At 52.3% G+C, this 25,241-nt stretch overlaps 1 protein-coding gene across 3 annotated transcripts in view; it reads left to right on the plus strand.

The window, feature by feature from the left end:
* Nucleotides 1-2,900, plus strand: part of mcm3 (minichromosome maintenance complex component 3) — a 48,882-nt gene extending 45,982 nt beyond the window's left edge. For all 3 annotated transcript variants that reach the window (XM_072515129.1, XM_072515139.1, XM_072515147.1), the window contains 2 exons: nucleotides 514-604; nucleotides 1,441-2,900. In XM_072515129.1, the coding sequence (XP_072371230.1) occupies nucleotides 514-604; nucleotides 1,441-1,639 (290 nt within the window). In that variant the 3' untranslated portion in view covers nucleotides 1,640-2,900. The remainder of the gene's footprint in view (nucleotides 1-513; nucleotides 605-1,440) is intronic.
* Nucleotides 2,901-25,241: the final 22,341 nt, after the last annotated feature.

Below are 25,241 nucleotides of genomic sequence, written 5' to 3' on the forward strand. Positions count from 1 at the left end.
CTCTTAAACTGCCCTCTGAAATGGCCCAGCAAGCCACTCAGTTCAAGGACACTTAGGGATGGGCAACCATCGCATGAAAGATTAAAGGAGAGGGAGAAAATTGCCTTGGCTGGGGAGAACGCTGGGAAGCAGCCTTGGGGTAAAGGGAGAATCTTGGGAGGATTCACTCGGTCTCTGGAATTCTCTTACCTCAGTGGGTTGTGGATTTTTGGTGTCTTGGAATTGAGATATGGGGAGTGGACAGAAAAGTGGAGTTAAAGTCCACGCTTCCTGGTGGTATAGAATGGCGGAGCAGGGTCAGTCGGCTGTATGGTCTCCCCCCTTTTGCCGCAGACCCTGTCGGCTGCAGCTCCGATGAGGAACTTGGAACATGTAAAGCCTCTGCAGGGGTGTGTATGTTACCATCCCAAACAAGGAAGCGGTTATTTAAGACATGACCAGCATCTGCTTTAGACGGGGACCGTATGCAACAAAGTTGGTAAAACAATCTGATGTTATTTCCCCCCCCCTCAGTCCCACCCCGCACTCCAAAGACCCCGGAAGCAGAGGAGCGGATGGATACCGATGACGGAGCTGTGAAGAAGCCTGTGCTGAGTGACCAGAGGTGAGTCTTACGAGCAGGCTGAAACCTCATTCTCCGCTTTACAGCTGTGTATCCAGTTTGGAGCAATGCAGTCTCTGGATGCGCAGTCACTTCTCTCCATTCCGTTTTTCCCTCCGCTGTGAACAATATGGAGCAGCTTTGTGCTATTTAGGTTTAGAGTATTTTGCGCTGGCTTATCGGGTGTTCGGGAATATGGGTAAGTGATTGGAAGTGGCTTGTTGTTTCCACCGGTTTTCGACAAACTGCTGCAGTTCTTTGAACATTCCGGGTTGCCTTGGGCAGGTACAACGTAATCTTAAACAGGAGGGTGTTTGTCTCGGCCTGAATGAATGAACACTGGGGACCAATGTAACCTCCAGTTAAACATGTTGATTCGTTAGGGTATTGGTTAATTGCAGAGGGAATATAACTTTGGACAAGTCAGCTGGGAGGAGAGATTGAAAATTGGAGGCAACTGACAAAGAGAAATAGAATTGGATAGAATCTGTTTACAGATCTTATAGACTCAGTTGTGCCTGAGTCCTTTTGCCATCGTGTCAGAAAGGGGACTTGCCCTCTGGTTTCTCTGTCCAAGTTATGGGATCATGTGATCACATCATAGCGCACAGAGTGTAATACTGAAATAATTGAATTGAGAATTCAGCATCAGGCAGCTGGAACCTGAACAAGCTGGGCCTAATGTAGCTCCTCTCTCAGCACCTTTAGTTTGTGAATATGAGAACACAAGAATTGGCAGGGTTGGGGGGGTGGGGTCTGGATTGGATGACTGGTCTTTGATTACCGTGAAGGTATCTATGCTCCCTGTGGCTCTAACCCTGTCTTTAATCCTGGCGCAGGTTGAAAGAATTCAAAGCTGCTCTGTTGGATGCTTTCAAGTCTGCGCATGCGCAGTCCCTCGGGATGCAGACCCTGATGGCATCAATCAACAAAGATAACAAGGAGCCATTCTCCGATGTGGAGGTGCAGACTGCCCTGGACAAGATGCAAGAGGACAACCAGATCATGGTGTCCGATCACATCATCTTTCTCATCTGATGAGGTGCCGTTTGTCGACTTAGGAAAGGGACACTGTGTGTGTGACCTGAGTCTTATCAAACTGCATTAAGACTCTTTCAAAACTGTAGCCGGTGATGAAAGAACATGCTACCGTTTAATGCACCCAATTTCTTTGTGTATAAATTAGCCTTTTGCAATATCCTTCCAGCCCCTGGTTACCTCACTTTCCCCACATCACCTCTTCAAACCCGAGTCTGAACTCACCACCACATAGCACCTTGTTTGATGTTTAATATTGTGAATAATGACTGAGGAGATTAAATTACAGATGAATGCCTTTGAGCTTTGACTAATTGAAGAAAGTAATACTCTCTGACCTTTGTGGACAAGCTAATTGGGTTAAGGGCTGTGGCCAAGTGCAGTGGAAACTGACTGATTACATTAGACTGAACATTTGAGCCGAATGTTGGAGCGTTGAACCAGAGTTTGGGGCGGGGAGGGTGGGTGGCATACGCCTTTGACAGAAGATTATGCTTGAGTTTATTTTTTTGTAACAATCAGCAACTATATCAGAGCTGGTCTTGTGGTCGGGAAGGGGTGGCTGGGGTTGATGTTAATCTGCATTGAAATGGAGGTGCTATACGCTGGGTTATTGATAATGATGCATGTACCACAGGCTGCGTTTTGTTCTTTTGTAAATGTTGTCTTGCTCTCTTGGTCGATATTTTAAATTGGATGTTATTGCGTAGGACACCACACACGCACACGTACACACACACACACCCCCGATCGCCAGCTACCCACCCACTGGTGTGGGATCAGTCTGCAGTGTGTGGGATCAGTCTGCAGGTTTGGACGCTGGAGAAGTGGAATTCTGCTATCTGATGTGTTTGGTTTGTGTTTAGCTTGCATTAGCGCGTTGCATCCAGCAGAGTGGCAGCACTTTTTCACTTGTACCTGATTGACCTGCCCCCCCCCTGCTCTTCGGTAGTGGGTTATTTTACATGGAAGGCACATCTTTGCAGGAGGTCCATGTAACCCATCTAGCTTCCTCAGCATCCATTGGCAGCAGAGACCCTGACTTTACTGGCCAGATGTTATTGAATACTCTCTAACTATAGGAACTAACCTCAACATGTGTTCAGCAATGAATGCCACGCTCGGTTGAACCAAACGGTGAATTCACACTGCAGGATGGGCGAGCGAATGAGGAAATTTGCCACCTGCTAAATTTGTATTGACTGTTTTCTGACAAACGTCTTGTGTTTTTCTATAATAAAGCTGAGTTTTTGCTCTTTTTTTTGTTCTTTGTGGAGGCTATTTTGTTCAAACAAGAAGTTGCTATGTCCGGTTTCAATATGAGAAATTCTATTTGCAAAAGCAGCGTGCAAGAACACGATGGAAATAAATGTGTGTCTCGCTCCGGCAGCAAGGTTTATTGACCTTGTTTTTCTGTTCTACTTTGCTGAATTCTGCCTGGGTTATACTGATTCGCCTCTTCACAGTTCATCTGTAATGTGCGGTTTGGTCTTTTTTTTCTTGCTTTTCTATTTTGGAGTTATGTTTTCAGAGCAGCTGTCCTCGCAGATGATCAAACTTAACATTGAGCAGGGTGAGAAGAGGGAAATCTCAGGCCAAACTCCATGTCATGACCAATGGTGTTCTCTAACTTCTCCAGGTTTTGGGAATCCTGCCATTCTACTGGTGACGCTTCATTCTCACTTCCTTTTGGAAAAGCAGGAATGTTGCTGGATTATAGCAAGCATAATAACAATCTTTATGGTCACAAGTAATCTTACATTGTCACTGAAAAGCCCCTAGTCGTCACATTCCGGCGCCTGTTCGGGTACACTGAGGGAGAATTCAGAACGTCCAAATTACTCGATCCCTATGTTCTGCAATGAGAGGAGAATTGACAGAGCTGTCACAAATCTCACAATTCCTCAAGCACATGGGAGACACATTGGGAAACCTTTCATCTGAAATCAAACACATTTTCTAAATGTTCAATTTGATGCTATGAGTCAGTGAAAGGTCCAAAACTTGTCTTGAGTAATTGGCGAAGGTACGCAGAGTGCGGAATAGCAATTTTTTTGTTTCTCATCACCAAAAATGTTAGTTCTGGATTATTTCTTTTTGAGTGTCATTGTTGGGTGGTGGCCAACTTTATGAAGGTGGAACACTGGATCAGTCAGTTGCACCAAATAGAGCTGGCGAGAGTATTCGGAGCAGCAGCTTTTCAAAGCATCAAGTCTTCCTGGAAAATAATTATGGGTTGGGTTGCATACAAGAGTCAGAAGACGATGAGCTTTCCGAGCTGTGCACCAGATACGTTTGCAATGGTTTCAGGGTGAGAGATCTGCTGTGCGGGGAGAGGTGAAAGAGGAGTAGAGTTGTGGGAAGCTCGTGATGCAAATGGTTAGCATAAAACAGAAAAAACACATCAGCAAATCTTTGAACGCCAAGGACCAGTGCTACCTGAAAACTAATGTGAGGGAGACTTCGAAACAGCTTATTGGAATTGAATCAGACACCAGGGAACTTGCAGCTGAATGAGGAAACCTAGGAGGAGGCTCTTCGAGCCTGCTCCGCCATTCATCACGATCATGGCGGAGCATCAAGTTCAGTATCCTGACCCCGCCATCCCCCATATCCCTTTAGCCCCAAGAGCGAAATCTCATTCCTTCTTGAAATTACACGTTTTGGCCTCAAGCTACTTTCTGTGGTAGTGAGTTCCACAGATTCAACACTCTCTGGGTGAAGAAATTTCTCCTCACATCAGTCCTAAAAGGTTTACCCCTAATCCTCAATCTGTGCCCTCTGCATCTGTGCCCTCCTCGGTACCTGCATATGTTGAGATTTTCTTTGCCAGTGCCATAAAATGGAAAAACTTTTCAAAAAAAATGAATGGCTCCTTATTTTTAAACAGTGATCCCTAGTTCTCGACAATAGGAAACATCCTCCCCACATCCAGGCCGTCAATACCCATCAGGATCTTAAAGGATTCGACCAGGTTGACTGTGCTTAACTGCATTGAGATTTTCCAAGTGCCCCAGACTAACCTGAATGGATTCCAGCAATTTCCTTATGGCAGATGTTAAGCTAACTGGTCTGTAGTTTCCTGTTTTCTGTCTCCCCTTGAATAGAGGAGGCACATTTGCTTTTTCATATCTGAAGGAATATTTGCAGAATCTAGGGAATTTTTAGAAAATTAAAATCAATGCGTCTACAATCGCAGCAGCTGCTTTTTAGACCAGAGGATGAGATCATCAGGATCTGTGACTTGTCAACTCGTAGTTCTAATAATGTTCTCTGTCCCCTTTCCCTGGTGATATTGTTTCGGGTCCCTACCTTTTACTGCCTTTACAAATTAATAATTTCTGGGATGTTTATTGTAGCTGCTATAATAAAGACAGATGCAAATTATCTGTCACTTCATCTGCTATTTCCTTCGCTTCTGTGTTTAATTCCTCATTGTCACTCGGGACCAGTACTCACCTTTTTCCATAAATAATTATAGAAGCTCTTACTATCTTTTTTATATTTCTAGCTAGACTTCTCTCATACTCTAATCTCACCCTCCTTATTAATATTTTAGTCATTCTTTGCATATATTTATATATATATATATATTTTGTTCGATCTGCTGACCTCATTTGGGAAATTATGCACTTTTCCTTTCAATTTAATACTATCTTTAACTTCAGTTATCCACCGATGCTTTGACCTTCCCTTGTGGAGTCTTTCCTACTGGGATGTTATCGCTTGAGTATTTGGAAATATCTCCTTGTGTCATTGCATCTCTACTCCCCTATCTCCCAACTTAATTTCCAAGTTCAGTTTAAACTGCTCTGCCTTCATGTCCTCATAATTATTTAAGTTTAAAACACTAGTATTAGATCCAGTCCCCTCCCCCTCAAACTCAATGTGAAGTTCAATCATATTATGATCATTGCTACCGAAGGGGCTGGTTTAGCACAGGGCTAAATAGCTAGCTTTTAAGGCAGGCCAGCAGCACGGTTCAATTCCTGTACCAGCCTCCCCGAACAGGCGCCGTAATATGGCGACTAGGGGCTTTTCACAGTAACTTCATTTGAAGCCTACTTGTGACAAGCGATTTTTATTTCATTTTTCATAATGGTGCCTTTGCATTAATTAATCCTGAATGTACAACACCAGACTGAGTTTAGCCTGTTCTCTGGTGCCGCTCTGAGAAACTGTTCCGAAAATTATGTTCATCATCCTGGCTACCTTTTCCAAACTGATTTGTCTAATCTATGTAGTTTAAAATGACCCATGATTGCGCGGTACCTTTCTGACATACTCTCAATACTACACCCGGTCTTTGCTCTTGTCCCTCGGCATGAAGGATTGTTTCCAATCCGGGGAGGTGGGTTCTGTGGTGACGAGTAGTCCAATGCGACGCTCGAGGTGGTTGCTGCCCTCGGCGGGATGGTATTTCTCCAGTTTGTGCGTTCTAAGGCAGACCATTCCCATTTGCCGATGGGGATGTTGCATTTATTTAGGGAGCCTTTCAGAGTATCCTTGTAGCATTTCCTCTGCCCTCCTGCTATAATAGCTCCAAGTAGAGCGCTTGTTTTGAAAGTCTTGGGTTGTGCATGCGAGCAATGAGGCCCACCCATCACAACTGATTAGTGTGACCAGTGGCTCAATACTAGGAGACTTGGTACGCCTGTCCTGCCAGTGGATTTGCAGGATTTTGCCGAGGCGACGTTGGCGATATCTCTCCAAGGATTTGAGGTGTCTGCTGTACATTGTCCGTGTTTCTGATGCACACAGGAGGCCGGGGACCTCGGCTGCTCTGTAGACCATGAGCTTGGTGCTGGATTGAGGTGTTCGAATGCTCTGTTCCTCAGGCATCTGAAGACTGCACTGGCGCATTGGAGTCGATGCTGGATTTAATCATCGATGCATGGTCGCGCCCAGATAAGGCTCCTGATGGATGGGAAATGATCCACATTGTCCAGGGACTCACCGTGGACCCTGATGTTCGGGGGGCAGTTTCGTGCGGCAGGAGCCGTCTGGTAGAGAACCTTTGTTTTCCGGATGTTTAATCTGGTGCCCATTCTCTCAGATACCCAGGTGAATGTGTCGGCGATGGTTTGTAGCTCGGCCTCAGTGTGTGCACACACACGCATCGTCTGCGTACTGCAGCTCGATGGCAGAGGTTGGGATGGTCTCGGTTCTGGCCTGGAGGCGTCGGAGGTTGAACAGATTCCCGCTTGTCGGGTAGGTAAGCTCCACTACAGCGAGGAGTTTCAGGGTGACTGGGTGGGGAGCTGCTGCGAGGAAGATGGAGAAGAGCTTTGGTGTGACGGCCGATTCCTGTTTGACCCCAGTTTGCGCACGTTTTGGGTAGTGGTTCCGTTGGTGAGGATCGCGGCTTGCGTGTTATCGTGGAGCAGGGGGAGGATGGTGCCGAATTTCTGTGGGAGCTGGATTTGAGGAGCAGGTTCCACAATCCCTCCGGGTTGACAGAGTGGAAGGACTCTGCGAGATTAAAAACCATGTGTAGAGGTTGATGCTGCTCCCTGCACTTTTCCTGGATTTTAACATGCTGAAGATCATGTCCATTGAACCTCAGACTCGTGGAGGAACTCTTCAGCCACTGGGTGGAGGCAGTTGAGAAGGAGACTCATGAAGACCTTTCCCGTGGATGCGAATAAGGAAATCCCTCTGTAATTTCCTTAGTTGGACCTGTCTCCTTTCTTGAAGATGACCACAATTAACATGTCTGAGATTACCCGGCATGCTCCTATCCTCCCAGAGAAGGGTGATGTGGTTGTGGATTCTTGTCGTAGTTTAATATTTCTGGGGATTCCACCTGCCCCAGAGAGGCCTTGTTGTTCTTCAGCTGTTGAATGGCTTTTTGCCTTCACGGCGAGTTGGGGTTGTGCTGAGATAGTGGCGGGTAGCGTGTTGCGGGATTGGATCGAGGACGCTTGCGTCGAAGTCCATGTCCTGATTGAGGAGGTTCTCTAAGTGCTCGCTCCAACAGGCATTGGCTGCCCCTCTGTCTTTGATGAGCCCCTCTCCGTTTTTGGCTCTCAGTGGGGAGGGTCCCTGGGTACCAGGACCGGAGATGGTTTGGATTGTGCTGACGAAGCCGCGCGCACCATGGTTGTTGGTGAGTTGCTGAGTCTCCTGCCCTCTTTCCACGCACCATCTGTTCTTCAGGTCGCGGGTCCTTTGTTGCTCCTTGGCCCTCCATTGCCCGTCGTCTTGTTTCCTCTCACTCGGGTTTTGGTGGAACGGCCAGTTCAGGAACGCCTTGCGTTTGCGGTCAAGGGGGGGATCCTGCGTTGAACCAGTCTCGGGTGTCTCCTGGTCGAGAGCCCGGGCGCCTTCTCGCAGGTGCTGACTATTGGGTGAATTGTCCAGCCTAAATTGCCCTCAGTGTCCAAAAGGGTTAGGTGGGGTTACGGGGATAGGGTGGAGGTGTGGGCTTGGGTCGGATGCTCCTTCCAAGTGCTCGATGGGCCACCTTCTGCACTGTAAATTCTATGATTCCTAGGTGGTTGGTTACTCTGGGCCCTCTCCCACTCGTGACATTTCTTCCATTTTCATTCTGAAAAATACACCCTCAACGGTAACAGATGGAGAAACAACTTACCCTTTTTCCAATTTTTTATTATTCATGGGATGTGGGCGATGCTGGTTGGGCCCGCATTCATTGCCCCTCACTGAGGGAGGTTAAGAGCCAACCACATTGCAATGGGCCTGCAGTCACATGTAGGCCAGACCAGGTAAGGACTGCAGATTTCCTCCCCTAAAGGACATTAGTGAACCAGATGGGTTTTTATGATAATCGGCAATGGTTTCATGGTCATCATTAGACTTATAATTCCAGGTATTTTAAATTAAATTTTTAATTGAATGCAGTGGCAGGATTCGAACATGGGTCCCCAGCGCATGGTCCTGGGTTTCTGAACTGTTAGTCCAGTGACAATACCACTACCCCACTGCTTCTCTCCAGTTTTGGTCACTTGCTGCTGACGACCCAAAAGGTGGAGAATGTTAGGTTGTCCTGGAGCATTCTGGCTAAAATGATTTGCTGCATTTGTGGACAAGGAATGATATTGCAAAGAAGTTAAATGAAGTGGCCGGCTGCTCGGGTTGAAGAATTGAGAGGAGATCGTGGAGTGAGCTATTGAGTATGAGAGAAATCTAGAAATATTTAAAAAACATAGTAAGGGGGTGGGATTCCCCGTCTCGCCAGCTGGCCAATGGGATATCCCATTGTGGGCAGCCCCACGCCGTCGAGAAATCCCCGGGCTCCTGGTGCAACGGAGAATCCTGACAGCGGAGAGGCCTGACAGGAGAGAATCCCGACAGAAGACCGTCTCGATGGCGGGGAACCCCGACAGTGGTGAATCCCGACTGGAAAATCCCGACAGCGGGGCATCCCGAGAGCGCAGAATCCCGACGGCGGGGAAACCCGAGAGAGCAGAATCCCGACGGCGGGGAATCCCGAGAGAGCAGAATCCCGACGGCGGGGAATCCCGAGAGCGCAGAATCCTGACGGCGGGGAATCACGAGAGCGCAGAATCCCGACGGCGGGGAATGCCGAGAGAGCAGAATCCCGACGGCGGGGAATCCCAAGAGAGCAGAATCCCGAGAGCACAGAATCCCGACGGCGGGGATCCCGAGAGCGCAGAATCCCGACGGCGGGGAATCCCGAGAGCGCAGAATCCCGAGAGCGCAGAATCCCGACGGCGGGGAATCCCGAGAGCGCAGAATCCCGACGGCGGGGAATCCCGAGAGAGCAGAATCCCGAGAGCACAGAATCCCGACGGCGGGGAATCCCGAGAGCACAGAATCACGACGGCGGGGAATCCCGAGAGCGCAGAATCCCGACGGCGGGGAATCCCGAGAGAGCAGAATCCCGAGAGCGCGGAATCCCGACGGCGGGGAATCCCGAGAGCGCAGAATCCCGACGGCGGGGAATCCCGAGAGCACAGAATCCCGACGGCGGGGAATCCCGAGAGAGCAGAATCCCGACGGCGGGGAATCCCGAGAGCGCAGAATCCCGACGGCGGGGAATCCCGTGAGAGCAGAATCCCGACGGCGGGGAATCCCGAGAGCGCAGAATCCCGACGGCGGGGAATCCCGAGAGCGCAGAATCCCGACGGCGGGGAATCCCGAGAGCGCAGAATCCCGACGGCGGGGAATCCCGAGAGCGCAGAATCCCGACGGCGGGGAATCCCGAGAGCACAGAATCCCGACGGCGGGGAATCCCGAGAGCACAGAATCCCGACGGCGGGGAATCCCGAGAGAGCAGAATCCCGAGAGCACAGAATCCCGACGGCGGGGAATCCTGAGATCGCAGAATCCCGACGGGGAATCCCGAGAGCGCAGAATCCCGACGACGGGGAATCCCGAGAGCGCAGAATCCCGACGGCGGGGAATCCCGAGAGCGCAGAATCCCGACGGCGGGGAATCCCGAGAGCGCAGAATCCCGACGGCGGGGAATCCCGAGAGCGCAGAATCCCGAGAGAGCAGAATCCCGAGAGCACAGAATCCCGACGGCGGGGAATCCCGAGATCGCAGAATCCCGACGGCGGGGAATCCCGAGGGCGCAGAATCCCGACGGCGGGGAATCCCGAGGGCGCAGAATCCCGAGAGAGCAGAATCCCGAGAGCGCAGAATCCCGACGGGGAATCCCGAGAGCGCAGAATCCCGACGGCGGGGAATCCCGAGGGCGCAGAATCCCGACGGCGGGGAATCCCGAGGGCGCAGAATCCCGAAGGCGGGGAATCCCGAGAGCGCAGAATCCCGAGAGCACAGAATCCCGACGGCGGGGAATCCCGAGAGCGCAGAATCCCGACGGCGGGGAATCCCGAGAGAGCAGAATCCCGACGGCGGGGAATCCCGAGAGCGCAGAATCCCGACGGCGGGGAATCCCGAGGGCGCAGAATCCCGAAGGCGGGGAATCCCGAGAGCGCAGAATCCCGAGAGCACAGAATCCCGACGGTGGGGAATCCCGAGAGCACAGAATCCCGACGGTGGGGAATCCCGAGAGCGCAGAATCCCGACGGTGGGGAATCCCGAGAGCGCAGAATCCCGTCAGGCGAGAATCCCGACGGCTGAGAATTAAGGCAGCAGGGTATCCCGACGGGACAGAATCCCAACGGCGGTGAATCCCGGCAGGAGAGAATCCCGACGGCGGAGAATCCAGCCCAAGGTTACGACAGATATTTAAAAAGGAAAAGAGTAAGAAAGTGAGGAAATCATTCTATTGAAAAGCTGACGAGTTCTGCAAAGGACAGGACATTAGATAGGAGTCCATTCACTAAACAGTGGCTGTGCTAAGAAGTGGACTCAAAACCAATTGAAGATTATCCGTTGCACTCACCATGTCACGTGTGTGCGTGCTATGTTAATCGTGTGTGTGCGATATTAATCGTGTGCGTGCGATATTAATCTGCAGGGCCTTGCAGACAGAAAGAACATGTCCTGATGGATTCAAGACAAAAAGCTTCCACAACATTTGCCCCTTTTCAGCAATACTTGACTCTATCAAACGAATGTTTCCTCTTTAATAATAATCTTTATTATTGTCACAAGTCAGCTTACATTAACACTGCAGTGAAGTTACTGTGAAAAGCCCCTCGTCGCCACATTCCGTCCCCTGTTCGGCTATACTGAGGGAGAATTCAGAATGTCTTTCAGGATTTGTGGGAGGAAACCGGAGCTCCCGGAGGAAACCCACGCAGAAATGGGGAGAATGTGCAGACTCCGCACAGGCAGTGATCCAAGCCGGGAATCGAACCTGGGACCCAGGAGCTACCGTGCCAGTCATTACTGGGGTATATCTTTTTTATGCTCTAGATCTATTAATTAATTGATTTTAAATTCCAGTCGTTGGCATGATGGGATTTGAACCTGTATCTCCCGAGGATTAACTCAAGTCCATCGCCTCCTCCAAACTTTCCTTTTTTAGCGAACAGACCCAAACGAAGGCAAACTTGACGGGCTACTCCTTTCCATTATCCCCTTCCCGAGCTCCCTCCAACTTTTTGAGCAGGTGTGCAGGGAATGAGGAGCTTGCCAGGGACGGGCGATTGAAGAATGGAAACACACGTAGATTGTTGAGCACAGTGCAAACCCTGCTGCCAATATGTAAGCAGGTAGAACAAAAGCACTTGGGCTGAAATGTGGCGTTTAGATCGTTTGCAGCATTTCTGTCCGATGCAGCAGGCAACTTTGATCTTGTAAGATGGCCTCAGATATTTGCTACTGCCTTTTAATGAATTTAGACTTTACCTCTGTGAGTTTAATCATGTTATCAAAGGCTGATCTTGTTTGCTGTTATCTGCGTTCATGCAGTCATTGGGCTTGGTGGTTATCTTGAACCTTTTTCTCCCCTTTGATATTTGAGACTAAGAATAGACAGGCTCTTTACGAATGCACCAGAAATGAGGGTTCTTACCTTATAAATGTGCCGAATAGTGACACAAGCTTACGTGCTCACAGACAGGTACTGTGATGGTTTGCATCACAGTCATCACAATCATTGAACTCCACTTCCTAAATCTGCTGCATCTCAATAACTGCTTTGCAATCTCACTTTTTTAAATTTCCACCTCACTTCACACAGCCCGTGGCCTGCACGTTACCTGCCCCAGCTGCAGCCAGTTTCTATCTGCCCGAGAGGCGGACGAAAGTAGTGGCGTTTAGGTGCAGCGAGTGTCACGGTCCGTCCCTGGGGGAAGCCCCCCCCCTCAAGCTGATGTTCTCCCGGGGGGGGGGGGGACAGGCTTCCCTTCTTTATTCAACATCCTTGGTTTGCTGCAACAAGGTTCATTTACAGAGGATCCAGCTCCTCTTGGATACCTTCTCCCAGTCTGGACGTATTAATGTTTTTTAAAAAGGAGCCAATTGAACCAGGCTTCCTTGACTTAAAGAAAGAGTGAGTTTATTGGTTAATGAACTGTATGTGGTAGTCCCCACTGTTGTATTATATTGTATATATGGGTATTACGGTAAGGCCCCTGTACTACAGGTACGGGAGTAGATCCCTGCCTGCTGGCTCCGCCCAGGAGGCGGAGTATAAATGTGCATGCTCTCCGAACTGCAGCCATTTCGAAAGCTGCTGTAGGAGGCCACACATCTCTGAGTAATAAAGCCTCGATTACTCTCTACTCTCGTCCCGTCGTAATTGATAGTGCATCAATTTATTACACAGATTTTTCAGAGATGGACCTCCGCATCAAGCCGGATCGCCTGCAGTTGCATCCTCAAGCAGACAACGCCAAAAAGGACATCCAACATTGGCTGGCTTGCTTGAAGCATACACCGGGTCTGCGCCAGACCCAATCTCAGAAGCTCCAGATTCTGTACACGCGGCTGAGCTCCAACATTTCTCCCCTCGTCCAGGACGCGCCGACCCACGCAGAGGCCATGGCGCTACAGAAGGAGAATTACGCTTAGCAGACCAACGAGATCTACGCCAGCCACCTCCTGTCCACGCGGCACCAACTTCCCGGTGAGTCTGTGGAAGATTTCTGGCGTGCCCTGCTCGCCCGAGAGACTGACTGCCAGGCCGTTTCGGCCACTGAACATTCGAACCTGCTAATGAGAGACGCGTTCGTTACGGGCATAGGGTCTGACTACATCCGCCAGCACCTCTTAGAAGGGGCCACGCTTGACCTCGCGGTGACCATGAAACTCGCACTCTCGCTCAAGCAACGTCCAGGCTTATGCCCCCTACCGCACGCCCCCCCCCTGTGCATCGTGGACCCCGCCAGCTGCCACCCCCCATCGTGGACCCCATCAGCGACCACCCTCAGCCAACCCCACGCCTGGGCCCGCGGCAGCCAACCAACCCCGGGGGACCCAAGTGCTACTTCTGCAGACAGACAAAACACCCCCGGCAACGCTGCCCGGTGAGGAGCGCGCTCTGCAAGGCCTGTGGCAAGAAGGGACATTTCGCTGCAGTGTGCCAGGCCTGCTCAATCGCCGCTATTGTCCCGGCACCCCCCCCCCCACGTGCGGCCAGTGGGCGCTGCCATCTTCCCCTCAGACCACATGCGGCCCATGGGCGCCACCATCTTGCTTGGCTCAGAACCAATGGGCACCGCCATCTTGCCTGCCCCAGATCACGTGCGGCCCGTGGGCGCAACCATCTTACCCCCCTCAGGACCCCTGCCCGTCGGGCACCCGGGCCGCTCATCGCCTGCACCCGCCGACGACCAGCCGCGTCTCGCCTCGGTCACGATCGACCAGTCTCGACCGCACAACCTCGCGACCGCTTCAACAAAGGTGAAGGTCGACGGGCACGAGATATCCTGCCTTCTGCCATCCTATCCACCCCAATAAGGTAAAGCGCTGCTCTCTCGCAGTACACCCCGCTAACCAAAGAATCTCCCTGGCCTCCGGATCCCACTCCATGGCGATCCGGGAATACTGCATCGCCACCCTCACCGTCCATGGTGTGGAGTTCAGCGGCTTCCGGCTCTACGTCCTCCCCAACCTCTGAGCTGCCTTGCTACTCGGCCTGGACCAGTGCAACCTCCAGAGCCTAACCCTGAAATTCAGCAGGCCCCTACCACCCTTTGCTGTTTGCGGCCTCGCGACCCTTAAGGTTGATCCGCCTTCCCCATTTGCAAACCTCACCCCGGAGTGCAAACCCACCGCCACCAGGAGCAGACGGTACAGCACCCAGGACAGGACCTTCATCAGGTCTGAGGTCCAGCGACTGCTGGGCGAAGGTATCATCGAGGCCAGCAACAGCCCCTGGAGAGCCCAAGTGGCAGTGGTGAAAACCGGGGAGAAAAACTGGATGGTCATTGACTACAGTCAGACCATCAATCGGTACACGCAGCTCGACGCGCACCCCCTCCCACGCTTATCTGATATGGTCAATCAGATTGCACAGTACCGGTTCTTCTCGACAGTGGACCTGAAATCCACCTACCACCAGCTCCCCATCTGCAAGGCGGACCGCCCATACACTGCGTTTGAAGCAGACGGCCGCCTTTACCATTTCCTTAGGGTTCCCTTCGGCATCACTAACGGAGTCTCGGTCTTCCAACGGGAGATGGACCGAATGTTTGACCGGTACGGGCTGCGGGCCACTTTCCCGTACCTGGAAAACGTCACCATCTGCGGCCACGACCAGCAGTACCACGACGCTAACCTTTCCAAATTTCTCCACACAGCCACACTCCTCAACCTAACTTACCACAAGGAGAAGTGTGTTCAGCACGAACCGATTAGCCATCCTCGGCTTTATGGTTCAGACGGAGTTCTAGGGCCCGACCCCGATCGCATGCGCCCCCTCATGGATCTCCTCCTTCCCCACTGCCCCACGGCCCTCAAACGATGCCTGGGGTTCTTTTCGTATTGCACCCAGTGGGTCCCAAACTATGCGGGCAAGGCCCGCCCACTCATTCAATCCACCGCTTTCCCACTGACGGCCGAGGCTCACCAGGCCTTCAACCGTATCAAGGACGACATCGCCAAGGCCGCGATGCACGTGGTCGACGAGACCCTCCCCTTCCAAGTCGAGAGCGATGCATCAGACGTCGCTCTGGCCGCCACCCTCAACCAGGCTGGCAAGCCAGTGGCATTCTTTTCCCGCACCCTCCATGCCTCTGAAATTCGGCACTCCTCCGTCAAAAAGAAGGCCCAAGCGATCGTTGAAGCTGTGGAAGCATTACCTGGCCGTCAGGAGATTCACTCTCCTCACTGATCAATGGTCGGTTGCCTTCATGTTTAACAACACTCAGCGGGGTAAGATCAAAAATGATAAAATCTTGAGGTGGAGGATCGAGCTCTCCACCTGCAATTACGAGATTTTGTATCGCGTCTGTAAGGTCAACGAGCCCCCCGATGCCCTGTCTTGAGATACATGTGCTAGCGCGCAAGTGGACCGACTCCGGGCCCTGCACGACGATCTCGGTCACCCGGGAGTCACCCGCTTTTACCACTTCATTAAGGCCCTCAATCTGCCCTACTCCATCGAGGAAGCCAGGGCTATCACCAGGGACTGCCAGGTCTGCGCGGAGTGTAAACCGCACTTCCACCGGCCAGACAAAGCGCACCTGGTGAAGGTCTCCCGCTCCTTTAACCGCCTCAGCATGGACTTCAAACGGCCCCTCCCCTCCATGACTGCAACACGTACTTTCTTAATGTGGTCGACGAGTATTCACGATTCCCCTTCGCCATCCCATGCCGGGGGCCACAGCGACCGGGGATCCTCATTTATGAGCGATGAGCTGCGCCAATACCTGCTCAACAGGGGCATTGCCTCGAGCAAGACGACCAGCTACAGCCCCCGGGGAAACGGGCAGGTGGAGCGGGAGAATGGGACGGTCTGGATGGCCGTCCCGCTGGCCCTATGGTCCAGAAATCTCCCAGCCTCCCACTGGCAGGAGATCCTCCCCGACGCACTTCACTCCATTCGGTCGCTCCTGTGCACCGCGACTAACGAAACCCCCCATGAACGTCTCTTTGCCTTCCCCAGGAAGTCCACCTCCGGGGTTTCACTCCCAACGTGGCTGGCAGCTCCAGGACCCGTTCTCCTCCGCAAGCACGTGCGGCTCCACAAGGAGGACCCGTTGGTTGAGAGAGTACAGCTACTCCACGCCAACCCGCAGTACGCCTACGCAGCGTACCCCGACGGCTGCCAAGACACAGTCTCCCTCGGAAATGGCACCAGCTGGGTCCCGTCCCCCCACCCCCCCCGCCTTGGCGCCACCTTCCCCTCCCCCTGCGCACCCCACCGCAGCCCCTGCTCCAGGACAATCCGTCCTCCCCCTGCTCCCGCCCGGGGATGAGGAGGATGTCGACACGCTCCCGGAGTCACCGAAGACCAAGCTGACGCCTGAGTCGCCACCAGCACTGCGGCGCTCTCAACGACAGATCAAGGCGCCCGATCGTCTAAATTTGTAACCTCTGGTTTTAAAAAATACAATCTGTATGTATATAGTTTTCCACCACCCCCGCTGGACTCATTTTTAACAGGGGGTGAATGTGGTAGTCACCACTGATGTATTATATTGTATATATGGGTATTAAGGTAAGGCCCCTGTACTACAGGTACGGGGGTAGATCCCTGCCTGCTGGCTCCGCCCAGGAGGCGGAGTATAAATGTGTGTGCTCTCCGAACTGCAGCCATTTCGAAAGCTGCTGTAGGAGGCCACACATCTCTGTGTAACAAAGCCTCGATTACATTCTACCCTCGTTTCGTCGTAATTGATAGCGCATCACCGTGAAAAGAAAAATAACGGAATCGCAACATTTACACAGGGCCCAATTCTCCCAAAACATTCTCAGTTAATTTGTGGCGGGTTTTCAGGGAGTTTCCCGCTGGCTCTGCCGGCGAGTTCCCCACCGCGATTCAAGGACACTTAGTTACTTTTCTGGACCCTGGGATGTTTCTCACCAGTTTAGCCCACACTGAACTCTGAGATCAGGCAGCCATTTTGAAAGGTGCCCCGATCTCTAAGTGTGCTTCAGCCCCCATCCATGTACAATGCCACCCCCACCCCACACACATGGACACTAACCCCCCCCCCCCCCAAATGCAGACATCCCACTACCGGGTACCTGGTGGTCCCCCTTTGGCTCCCCAAGCCCGCTTTATAGCACCCCCTCCCTTTTAAGACCCCCCCAAAACCACCCCCGACTTCTGCCTCTGCCCTTTAAATTCCCCTCCACCCTTGTTTCATGGTGATGGCTCCCCTTGCCCCATGATCCTTGGCAGTGCCACCCTGGCACTGACACCCAGGCAGTGCTCCTGCTGGCTTGGCAGTCGCACCCAAGCACCTTGGCAGTGTCAGGGTGGTAGTGCCAAGGTGCCCACGTTCCAGGGGGAGGGCCAGAGGGCCACCCTGCACTAATCTTGACCACCCAATGCGGTCGGAGAATCACGGGCAGAGATTAGAAATGGGAAGTGTGCCGAAAAATAAAGGTTAAAAATATATACAAACCAGCCATCGGCTTGTCTGTGAGCAGTAAATGAAATGTTGCGGGCGTTAAGTTGGGTGATCCTAGTAGCACGGACCTTGGCAATTGAGCAATTGGTTTGGAGATTCTTGGTCCTGCATTTTGTGAGGGTGGTGACGGTCTGGAACGCGCTGCCTGGGAGGGTGGTGACGGTCTGGAACGCGCTGCCTGGGAGGGTGGTGAGGGTCTGGAATGCGCTGCCTGGGAGGGTGGTAGAGGCGGGTTGCCTCACATCCTTTAAAATGTACCTGGATGGGCATTTGGCCCATAGCCTTGAATGTTATGCCAAGTGCTGGCAAATGGGATTAGGTAGGGAGGTCAGGTGTTTTTCTTGTGTTGGTGCAGATTCGATGGGCTGAAGGTGTAAGGTTTTCGGGCAATTCGGCCCTTTTGGAGAAACTCAGAGACTGTAAACTGACTTTCCAGCCAAGGGAACAGAACCAGTTTTCCCAGCAGGCTTGGCCCGCTGAGCTGAGTAGGGACATAGAGAGAGAATATTCACAAACACCCCCCCTAGGAGCTACAAGGAAGAAGGAGCCAGACAACAAGATAACATCAAGACACAGACAAAGGGGCACGGGAATACACAGGAGGCTTGCATGCAAGCAGGACAATGGGATGGTCATAGCCCCATGCAAATGTAAATGACCTGGCCTCCACCAGAGCAGAATCCAATTAACACCCCATCAACATAGCGAGGTGAGAATAGCAGCCATCTCCGGAGCAGCTGGAAGACACTGAAATTCTCCACAGAAGAGCCTAACCTCGTTAAACTAGAAATCAGACTGTCTGAGTCCAGCATATTGCGCTGGAAAAGCCCCTAGAAAATCAGCGGTAGAGAAAAACCAAGTTGGAGGCGGACCTGGGGGAGGTACTCCAATCTTGACAGGAGCTACCGGCAGAAACTCACTGGGAGGAGGGGGGCGGAGCCAGCGCCAAATTCAAATCGCGCAGGTCTGAAAAAAACCAAGTTGGAGGCGGACCTGGGGGAGGTACTCCAAGCTTGACAGAAGCTACCGGCAGAAAAACCAAGTTGGAGGCGGACCTGGGGGAGGTACTCCAAGCTTGACAGAAGCTGCCGGCAGAAACTCACTGAAAGAAGGGGGCGGAGCCAGCGCCAAATTCAAATCGCGCAGGTCTGCCTAGCTGGAAGAAGCGGACCTGCAAGGAATACCCGGAAACATACAGCTCTAACCGGCTCAAAGGGGGCGGGACCAGCGGGAACTTTAAAAACTTACCTTTTCAATGCTAAAGGGGCTGGCCGATCACAGAACAAAGCCAGGTAAAGCAATATAAAAGGGGCTGTGTTTTCGAGTAGGGGTCTCTTCGTTCGTGGCTCGACCTCTGCACCCCTGACTTGACCTCTGCAGCCTGTGACCGTAAGTACTCCGCAGCAGCTTACGAAACTCCCTTGACTTTAATAGTGGTTGAGGCTTTGGGGAAGGGAACTTGTTTTTGTGCCTTGTGATATTGCTAAAACCTGTGTAAGCATAAGAATTTTCGTTGTGTCCGCTATATTACTTTTGAATAGACATAGTGTATATTAGAGCATAAGATTTTATTGTGTTTCTTCTGTTGATGATTTTGACCTGGGTTTTACAATAAATCTTGATTTGATGCTAATTGGAGTCGTTTAAATTCTTCAATCCTTCACCAGCGATCTCTGACCAAGTCATTGTTAAAATACTCCTCACCTTAATTCTGGGTTCAGGAATCGAGGGTCATCTTGAGCGATTCACTCAGGACAGACTGCTGGTTAGGAAATAAACAGCAGTGTCCTATTCTCTCTCTTGGGAAAGCTACTCTAGTGGAGTAGGAACCGGGTGGGTGTTGTACCACCGGCAGGAGAGAGAATCACCTGGGTATTGGTAGGGGTCTGGAGATCTGTGTGATATAAGGCTCAGGCTGTCGGTTAGGAATAAACGGCAGGCTTGAATCAGTGCTCTCTTCAGTGGAAGTGTCCCAGTGCGACATCCCCTGGCCTCTGAAGTTTCAGTGCCAGCTGGAGAGAGACACACACAGATATTCAAACCCCAGATATCGGCCCAGTAGTGGAGTAGCGGAGATGGCACCCTTTACAATGGCGACCGGGGCAGGAGCCCGGTGGTTTGGAGTATGTGACTTGGCAGAGGGGGTGAGGGAACGAAGCAAAATGGAGGAGAGAATATCCTCATATTTGTGGCAAGAGGTCAACCTCACCAAACCTTGGGTCTCAGAATTGATCAATGCGGAGCAACCGGTAATGGCAGCGGCTGCATGGACAGACAGTAAGGCGCACAAAAGGCACTTGGAGAAGGCAGTTTGGCTGGTTTGCCTGTCCGAGCAGGTAGTCAAGACAGAGGATAGGGTCGAAGAGTTAGAGCAGGAGTTGAGAGAAGTGAGGGCCAGCGCAGGGGACAGCGCTAGCGCAGCGGAACGACTGCGGGAGGAATTGGCAGGAATTAAACAGGACAGTGAGAGTGTAGCGGAACGACTGCGGGAAGAAATGGCAGAAATGAAACAGGAAAGCGAGTCTAACCGGTGTGAGAAGGACTATCTCCACTGCCAGATAGTGGAGGGTAAAGAAAAGGAACGGAGGCTCCAGGAACTCTATGCTCGGAGTACAGAGCAGTGTAGGAAGCTGGAGGGGAAGTTCCGGGACATCCAGGCAGCGTACCGAGTGGCTCGCGAGGAAGTAGGGGACTGTGCCCATGGGCCGTGCCAGGCACGAATAACGGAGTTGGAGGAGACCTTGTCCAGGTTCAGGGGACAGATACACCTGGTAGGTCCAGGGGGGTTCCCTAGGGGCAAGGTGCTCCTCGCAGCGGATGATTCCCCAAAGGCCAAGGGGAATAGACCGCCTCCTGAGGCACCGGGATTGTGTCCGAGTCGGCAGGGGGGGATCGGACTGCACGTTCAGGGGCAAGTCCAAGGGGGGTCGGCAGGGTACCCCCAGCTGGCGGCGTGTCCGCCTGGTTTCGTATGTGGGTCCCCATGGGATGGGGACAGACCGCTGCCTGGGATGCCGGTGATGGGGCCGGGTCAGCAGGTAGGGTTTGGACCGCCCGGTCAGGGGCAGGTCCAAGGGGGGTCAGTGGTGTATCCCCAGATAGCGGCGTCTCCTATATGGGTAGTTAGCCCGGGGACAGGGGGGCTACCCAACGGGGCAAGAGAGCTGGACAGTGGGGAGGAGGAGCAGGAACCCCAGGAAGGGCGGATGTGCCCTGTCAGACAAAGAAGGTATGGTCCCCCGGCGGGGATGGCAAACAGGGGACCGGTTGAGGGCGACATTATCGTTCCTCATGGGGCATCCGCGCTCAGGGGGATGGTGGCCCACGTTCCCAGACTAACTCCAAAGGGGGATCCGTCGCTGCATTTTATGGAGGTGGAACAGGCTGCCAACATCAATGACTGCGACGAAGGGGAGCAAATAAAGATGCTCCTGATAACCCTAGATGCCCAGCTATGCAGGACAGTGACCTCTGGGAATGGGGGAAGACCTGACACCTGGGCGGCAGCACAGACTGCTGTTCTGGAGGCAATGGGCTTGAATCTGGGGAGCCCTTTCATGAGGGTGGGGGAAACCAAGCAGCAACCAGGGGAATCTCCCACTATGTTCGCAGACAGGCTGTGGACTGTCTATGTGGAGGCGTGTGGGGCTCCCGCGGATAGGCAGAATTTAGATGAGAGAACAGCCCACTGGCTGAAGACCCTCGTAGCTAACTGTCTCCCTCACATTAGGGCAAAGGCCGAACACTGGTTCGACCCGCAGAGTCCGGACCTTAATGAGGCAGAGGTCCTTAGGAAACTTACCCTCGCATATCGTAATGGGGAGAGGGGTGAGGACAAGCCCCTTAAGGGTAGGGTGCATGAAATCGCGCCAGCAGCCCCTAAGAGAGAGTGGAAGCATGAGGGCACCCGGACCTCCGACGAGAAACCGGTATGCTATGGGTGTGGGAAGGCCGGGCATTTCAAGAGGGAATGTAGAAACCCTAGCAAGCAGGAGAGGGCTCCCGCAGTAGAGAGTCAGACCCCGGCGGTAGGAGCAGCTGCCCCGGGAACCATCGAGATAAGTAAAATTTTAGCCCTTTTGCAAGGCTCAGGACAGGTGGCAATGGCAACGGGCCAGGGCCTGCCCGCACCCACACCACAAGAACCCGTATGACTACCCAGGGAGCAGCCTCAGGAAAAAGGGAGCGCAGGGGTAGTTCTAGCCCCAGACCCTGGTCCGGTCCAGGTGCAGGGTCCCATTCTGGAGGCTGCCTCAGGGGCTATTTGCAGTTTAAATCCCTTAAGGTGGGACCCATGCGAACGCCACATCAGTCAATTTAAATTGTTCCACCCCATAAGGACAAAAAAGAGCAAGGTGGGGGGAAGACGGGGGGGTGGTAGTGGAGAAACCCCCCGTAGAATTAACGACGGTGGGGGAGGTCCCTGACTCCACGGTCACACAACCGGTGACAAGGTGCTGTCCCGAAGGGGCAGTCCCAAAGAGACCGACAGTGCTGCAAGCACCCAGCCCAGGGACAGGAACGATTCCCAAGCCCTTACCTGTGGGTCAGGTGGCCTGCCTTAGTATAGAGGCTAAGGAGGCGGAGGAAGTGGAGGTATCACCTTGGGTTTGGGAACCAGTCAGGGGACGAAGGAGAAATCGGGTCTCCAAGCCCCCGGTAAGATGGTCCCCATCACACCTCCCTGTCACCCGGTCCCGCAGTAAGGGGGCCCGAGTAGAAGGGAGCGATGAGGGATCACCGAACCCTGTTGGGAAAGGAGAGGCAAGGGGCAGCCCGAACCCCCGGGAGGGGACGGTCTGGCCCGAGCCGTTGGACCAAACAGGTGGACTGCCCCAGTTTAGCGGGGCACAGTTTTAATTTGGCCACCCGGAGACGGGTGGCATTGTATATATCATATTCCTTTTTCTTTCCCCCTGCTAGTTCTAATTAGTGTGTAGTTGTGTGTGAAGTATTTAGGATCGTGGGAACACAGAAGCGCCTGGTGCAAGGGTATAATGATGAAGCACCAGGCACTAGGACCCTGGTGCAGCCGGGCTGTAAACACAGAATCCCAGACAGGCTGCGGCAACTTCAAAGCGGGAGCTGCTGCTGCCACTGGATAGAACCCATGCACTTTAAGGTAGGTAGGGCTGTAGAGGCAAGAATGTGTTTTGGTTTTTACAGATGGGACACCGGACGATGTGGAGTTTGATGATCTTGGCGATGATGGGACCGGGAGAACTCCGCAGAGGCGAGACAGAAGAGTCCTTCGACTGACCGGGTTAGGGTGACTGAGGGCAGGCGGGAGTGTTCAACCTGTGAGGGGGATGCTGGACATGAGGGATCGGTCCTCGGACTGGGAACGGACTGGACAACACCTACCGGACCATCACGGGGTCACCGGGTAGGATCACCGTTTGCGGGGATAAGGGGTGGGCTTCTGACCAGGGCATTTATTTGTGTTCATGGGGATCTACCAAGGCATGCCCACAAGGGGCATTAATCACTTTTGTAAGGTGGTGGCAGAACCCAGGGAACGGGATAAATTGACCACAGTGGGGAGGGATGTGTAACGCCCAGGGAAGGGATGACTGTAGAAGCTACCGAACTGCTGGTTCAGGTAAAGCGACCCCTGCCCACAGCCCAACCGATCGACCCTCACAACTGTCCGATCACCACCAGGGGGGGGCCTGAGAATGGTTTAATGTTTGCCCCACAAAGGAAATGTTGTACAGGGGGTACATTGTGCTGTCGCCTCAGTTGGACTAAACCTCTCAGCTGCAGGTATCGACGATGGAGAGTAAATGAAGAGCCCTCATCGGGAAGAAGCGAAGTGCAGCCAAGAAAGGAGGATCCTTGGTGAAATAAACAGATGCAATTATAAATAGTTGTATGGATTCGCGGGTTACAGGGACCCTTACGTTTGGGGTTCCGGTGAAATGTGTACTTGATTGTGATATATGTACAGGGACCCTTACGTTTGGGGTTCCGGTGAAATGTGTATATGTTACTGTCTGCTTGAATTAAGTATGGTCTTGTCTTTTCCTTTCATTAAAATCAGGGGTAGCCTAGATTAAGGGAACTGTCTTGGGACTTGTAGTTTCGCATGTTGTTGGGGGGGGGGACCTACGGTCCACACAAAGGGAAACAATTGCCCTTCACCTGTGTCGATACGGTCCAAGCAGGTAGGGACGTATCGAAGGGGCATCTGTAAGGTTTTCGGGCAATTCGGCCCTTTTGGAGAAACTCAGAGACTGTAAACTGACTTTCCAGCCAAGGGAACAGAACCAGTTTTCCCAGCAGGCTTGGCCCGCTGAGCTGAGTAGGGACATAGAGAGAGAATATTCACAAACACCCCCCCTAGGAGCTACAAGGAAGAAGGAGCCAGACAACAAGATAACATCAAGACACAGACAAAGGGGCACGGGAATACACAGGAGGCTTGCATGCAAGCAGGACAATGGGATGGTCATAGCCCCATGCAAATGTAAATGACCTGGCCTCCACCAGAGCAGAATCTAATTAACACCCCATCAACATAGCGAGGTGAGAATAGCAGCCATCTCCGGAGCAGCTGGAAGACACTGAAATTCTCCACAAAAGAGCCTAACCTCGTTATCCTAGAAATCAGACTGTCTGAGTTCAGCATATTGCGCTGGAAAAGCCCCTAGAAAATCAGCGGTAGAGAAAAACCAAGTTGGAGGCGGACCTGGGGGAGGTACTCCAATCTTGACAGGAGCTACCGGCAGAAACTCACTGGGAGGAGGGGGGCGGAGCCAGCGCCAAATTCAAATCGCGCAGGTCTGAAAAAAACCAAGTTGGAGGCGGACCTGGGGGAGGTACTCCAAGCTTGACAGAAGCTACCGGCAGAAAAACCAAGTTGGAGGCGGACCTGGGGGAGGTACTCCAAGCTTGACAGAAGCTGCCGGCAGAAACTCACTGAAAGAAGGGGGCGGAGCCAGCGCCAAATTCAAATCGCGCAGGTCTGCCTAGCTGGAAGAAGCGGACCTGCAAGGAATACCCGGAAACATACAGCTCTAACCGGCTCAAAGGGGGCGGGACCAGCGGGAACTTTAAAAACTTACCTTTTCAATGCAAAAGGGGCTGGCCGATCACAGAACAAAGCCAGGTATAACTATATAAAAGGGGCTGTGTTTTCGAGTAGGGGTCTCTTCGTTCGTGGCTCGACCTCTGCACCCCTGACTTGACCTCTGCAGCCTGTGACCGTAAGTACTCCGCAGCAGCTTACGAAACTCCCTTGACTTTAATAGTGGTTGAGGCTTTGGGGAAGGGAACTTGTTTTTGTGCCTTGTGATATTGCTAAAACCTGTGTAAGCATAAGAATTTTCGTTGTGTCCGCTATATTACTTTTGAATAGACATAGTGTATATTAGAGCATAAGATTTTATTGTGTTTCTTCTGTTGATGATTTTGACCTGGGTTTTACAATAAATCTTGATTTGATGCTAATTGGAGTCGTTTAAATTCTTCAATCCTTCACCAGCGATCTCTGACCAAGTCATTGTTAAAATACTCCTCACCTTAATTCCGGGTTCAGGAATCGAGGGTCATCTTGAGCGATTCACTCAGGACAGACTGCTGGTTAGGAAATAAACAGCAGTGTCCTATTCTCTCTCTTGGGAAAGCTACTCTAGTGGAGTAGGAACCGGGTGGGTGTTGTACCACCGGCAGGA

Source organism: Scyliorhinus torazame, chromosome 1, assembly GCF_047496885.1.
Source record: "Scyliorhinus torazame isolate Kashiwa2021f chromosome 1, sScyTor2.1, whole genome shotgun sequence".
In the NCBI taxonomy this organism is placed as follows: Eukaryota; Metazoa; Chordata; class Chondrichthyes; order Carcharhiniformes; family Scyliorhinidae; genus Scyliorhinus; species Scyliorhinus torazame.